General features: G+C 36.8%; 1 protein-coding gene across 1 annotated transcript; it reads left to right on the top strand.

Moving 5' to 3' along the window:
- The first annotated feature begins 2,299 nt into the window (after nt 1-2,299).
- LOC117793973 (interaptin-like) lies at nt 2,300-4,279 on the top strand. The gene is made up of 6 exons (XM_034634439.1): nt 2,300-2,431; nt 2,531-2,671; nt 2,741-3,001; nt 3,069-3,308; nt 3,369-3,716; nt 3,819-4,279. The coding sequence occupies exons 1-6, from the start codon at nt 2,300-2,302 to the stop codon at nt 4,218-4,220; spliced, it is 1,524 nt and encodes a 507-aa protein (XP_034490330.1). The 3' UTR covers nt 4,221-4,279.
- The last annotated feature ends 209 nt before the right edge of the window (nt 4,280-4,488 follow it).

The raw sequence follows: 4,488 nt of genomic DNA, 5'->3' as shown, positions 1-4,488 counted from the left end.
CTTGGAAAAATCATGGAGGCTGATTTTAAACAGGTTGCTGACTATAGACGCAGTTAAGCTGGGGATCCCAAAATTCCAATTTTGATTCCGTGGACAGCATGGCACCCCAGAACTACTCCACATGGTAGTAAACTTCGCACTAGAGGCCTTAGAACATAAAGAACATGCGGTCGCAGCGTTCCTGGACATTCAGCAAGCCTTTGACAGGGTGTGGCATCCGGGACTTCTCTACAAAGCTAAGAATCTTTTAACTTCCCAGCTCTTCTTTTTGGTGAAAAGCTTCTGGAAGGGCGTACTTTCTGCGTAACATCTGATGAGTACAAGTCGTCAACAAGAGTTATAGAAGCTGGAGTGCCCTAAGGCATGGTTTTGGGCCCAACTTTGTATTCAATCTTCTCTGCCGATATGCTTAACCACTCCGCGATTACCGTCGTCGAGACACACTCATCGCTACCTATGCAGATGACACAGCAGTGCTCACAAAAAGTAACTGCGACCTTTTGGCTGCGAGTGCCTTACAAGAATACTTGGATTTATTTCAGAAATGGGCGGCCAAATGGAGTCAAAAACTGCCCAGCTTTAAGACTCAATGGTAGCGTTCCAGCGCACTCTCCACAACACAAGTACCTAGGTGTCATCCTTGACAGGAGTCTTACATTTGGCAGACACATTTCGGCTGTGCAGCATGCATTTAAAAACAAAATGTCCAAGATGACGTGGCCACTTTCGTCCAAAAACAAACTGTCACTCGAGCACAAGACGAAAATATACAAGGCCATACTAGCTTTAAGTATGTTTTACGCTATACAAGTGTTTGGAATAGCAGCCAAAACACATCTAAAAAAGCTCCGTGTATTGCAAGCTAAAACACTAAGGAAAATCTCAGGGGCTCCTTGGTACATGAGAACCAGGGATTTTGAGCGAGACCTAAATGTTCCTTTGAGTGGAGACAGAATTCAAAGTATAACTGAAAGTTAAGTGGATAGGCATCCCATCCAAATCGTCTTGCTAGACGACTGCGAAACTTCAGGTTAAGAGTCAACAGAAGACTTTAACGCCATCACCCTCAAGAACTTCCCCACCGGCTCTTGACCTAATATTTGTATATACATATATATATATATATAAATATATAAATATAAATATAAATATATATATATAAATATATATATATATATCGGCATGTTTATGTTTAATGTTAAATCTACTCATAATTTATACTAACTCTATGATGATTTGAAATGAAAACGTCATTTAAATCCTGTTTGGATGATACAAAATTTTCCTTAACCCATTAAATACCCATTGAAAATTTTGAATTTATGTAAAAATCTAAATTTTTGACTTTTTTCCTACGGCTTAAACAAAAAATGGTTCTTACAGTGACTGCCAAAAGAATTCTTCAAAAATGTCATTGCTTATATTTTTTATGATTTTTTGAATGGGATGATCTCAGAAAAATTTTGTATGAAAAGGAGGAAAAAGTGGATAAAATAGTCATATATAGCAATTTTCAAAGTATCATTAAAAATATAAGCAAAGAATTGTTTGAAGAAACTTTTTGCATCAAAACATTTTTTGATTAAGCCCGAGAAAAAAAGTTTTGAAATTTGACTCAACTCTACGTCGACATAAATTCAAAATTTTCAATGGGTACTTAATGGGTTAAGGAAAATTTTGTATCATTCTAACAGGATTTAAATGACCTTTTTATTGATGCTAAAATCGTCATAAAGTTAGTTCAAATTATGAGTAGATTTAACTTTACATTTAGTCAAATTTAAATATGCCGACCACTGTATATATATATATTTTTTTTTTCTATCCTATTTCTCTTATACTAATAACACATTAACTCCTAATTATTACCTTAAAATCCTTTTGCATAATGTAAATAGCTGTATATAATATCTTAGTTCATCTAGACAAAGTTTCATTCTTATATTAATCTCTCATTAGCTTAAGTTGACATATTAGGTAATAGTACTCTACTCAAACTTATATTTCAATTACTAAAATAAAAAATGTGTTATTTTGCCTACGATTTGTTTTATCGATAACAAAGCATAACAATCAGAGAATTCTAACGTACTATTTTGGTAATGAATTTTCACTCATCACATCCCAAAATGTTGGCATCATGATTGTACATCACAGACATTCAGCAGAACAATCGAGCAAATTTCATCGATTTTCTGTTGTCGATGAGTTCTGGTGAACGCACTCTATGTTTCACACACTCACACGTTGTTAATGCTAAAATTTCCTCGTACCGCAAACAGAAAAATAATATATTATCATGCAGAATCCAAACATTCAAGTTGATAAAAAGAGGTTGATGGAGAAGATGTTCAATCTGGACGTTGAGCTAATTATACTCGAAAAAGATTTGCAAGACAATCGTAATCGATTTAGAGAGTTTAAGTGGCAGGTAAATATAATCCAACAAATGTTAACTGAATAGATAGACATTTGTCTAATTGTTTTAAAACCAATTATATTTGTAAATGTGGAATTGGTCACCGTGAAGCGGGAGAGAAACACCCATATGGCCAAACTGCAAAAGAAATATAAACAGCTTCAAGAGCATAGCAGTCAGATGGAAGCGGATTTTGAGCTGGAAAAGCTCCAACTTCAACAGAAATTTGAAAGACTCTTTCAGCAAAAAGAGGTGCGTACATTTAAAAGTATATTCCTACTATTTAAATTATTAACGTAATTTCCTTCTTTCGCCTTTCAGACGGAATTATTAAGGGTTCAAAACGAGTTGCAGCAACAGATTGCCGCCTGTGCTCATCATATTCCTTCCCATTCGGAGGAGCAAGCACAGCATATCATTTCTAAATTGGAGGCCCAGCTGTGGGAGAAAGAGAAGCAAATGGTCGATCTGCAAATAAAGCATACACAGCTTCAGGAGTATAGCAGTCAGATTGCATCGGATTTTGAGCAGGAAAAGCGGCAGCTTCAGCAGAAATTTGAAGGATACGTTCAGCAAAATGAGGTGCGTACAATTTAAAGCACATTTCTACTAGTTATAATATTAACGTTCTTTTCTTTTCTCCTTTCAGGCGGAACTATTAAAGGTTCAAAACGAGTTGCAGCAACAGATTGCTGCCCGTGCTTCACAGCTATCACACCAAATCATTTCTCAATTGGAGGCCCAGCTGCGGGAGAAAGAGAAGCAAATGCTTGATCTGCAAATGGAGCACACACAGCTTCAAGAGCATAGCAGTCAGATGGGAGCGGATTTTGAGCAGAAAAAGCGGCAGCTTCAGCAGAAATTTGAGGGTATTGTACAGTTGAAAGAGGTGCGTATATTTCAAAGTACATGTTAATGATTCTTATATTAACATTCCTGTGACTTTCAGAAGGAAATATCACACTTAAAAGCAGAGTTGCAGCAACATACTTTTACAAATGCTCAGCGGATCGAGGAGGACATACGCCGGGAGACTGAACTGCAGTCAACTCTAATAAAGCTGGGGGAAAGTGAGAAGCGTTGTGAGGAGCTACAACATCGCAATAATCAATTGTCGAATGAAGCAGTAATCACAGTGCAACGATTTGAAAGTGAACTGAAGGAGAAACAGTCAAAAATAGATGAGCTGAATATCCACATTAAATCAATTGAAACTGCTAAGAATAATTTCCAAATCCAGTCAGCTGAAAAGGCCGAGTTGGCACAACAGTTCGCAGCAATCAAGGAACTGCAGAAGGTTATTATTATTATCATTTGTATATGTATTTGAATTTATATTCACTGGTGCCACAGAAAACGAAACCAACCGAAAATCTCTCAAATCTCCAATGACTTACAGAAGGATCTCGCTCGACTTCAGGACATGCAAGGCGTCTTTACAGCCTCTTGCGCATCCATGCACGCCATTACGAAGCAGCTTCAGTCCACGATGACTCATACTGACAAAGTATTCATGCAGCTTGTCGGCAGTGACTCGGTCCCAAGCAGAGAGCAGGGTGAATATCTGGAAAAATCTGGATTTGAGCTTGTGTACCGACCTTATTCCGAAACACCGAGTGACTGTAGCTCTAAAATTGTGGCAGACATGACACCAAGATCAGCAGCACTTGCTCCTGCGGTTTTCAGACGCCGCAAACTGACCAAGCGGCGTAGTCGCCAAATGTCCAATTGTCAGCTTAGCACGGATAGCGACGATAACATCTTATGGACAAATGACAACAACTTCGATGGCAATTGGTAGTACACTTAATACACTACAAAATTGTAACGCTTTTTCATTTTTATTTTTTTAAAAGTTAAAAGCTGACTCGATTTTGATTATATAATTATTAAAATGGTTAATTAAAGATGGCATGAAATTTAATAAAAAAAATATATAATTAAAGTTAATGTGATGCTTTTTTGTAGCTCAAACCCTTAAGAATAAGCACTTCATAAGAGTGTCGTTTATTCGTTCATTTTTATTATTATTATTATTATTATTTAAAAAACTAAGAGGTTCAACTTGG

The sequence above is a fragment of the Drosophila innubila genome, chromosome X (genome assembly GCF_004354385.1).
Source record: "Drosophila innubila isolate TH190305 chromosome X, UK_Dinn_1.0, whole genome shotgun sequence".
NCBI lineage: Eukaryota > Metazoa > Arthropoda > Insecta > Diptera > Drosophilidae > Drosophila > Drosophila innubila.
The sequence above is the reverse complement of the archived record's forward strand: the minus strand, read 5'-3'. Positions and strand labels throughout refer to the sequence as shown.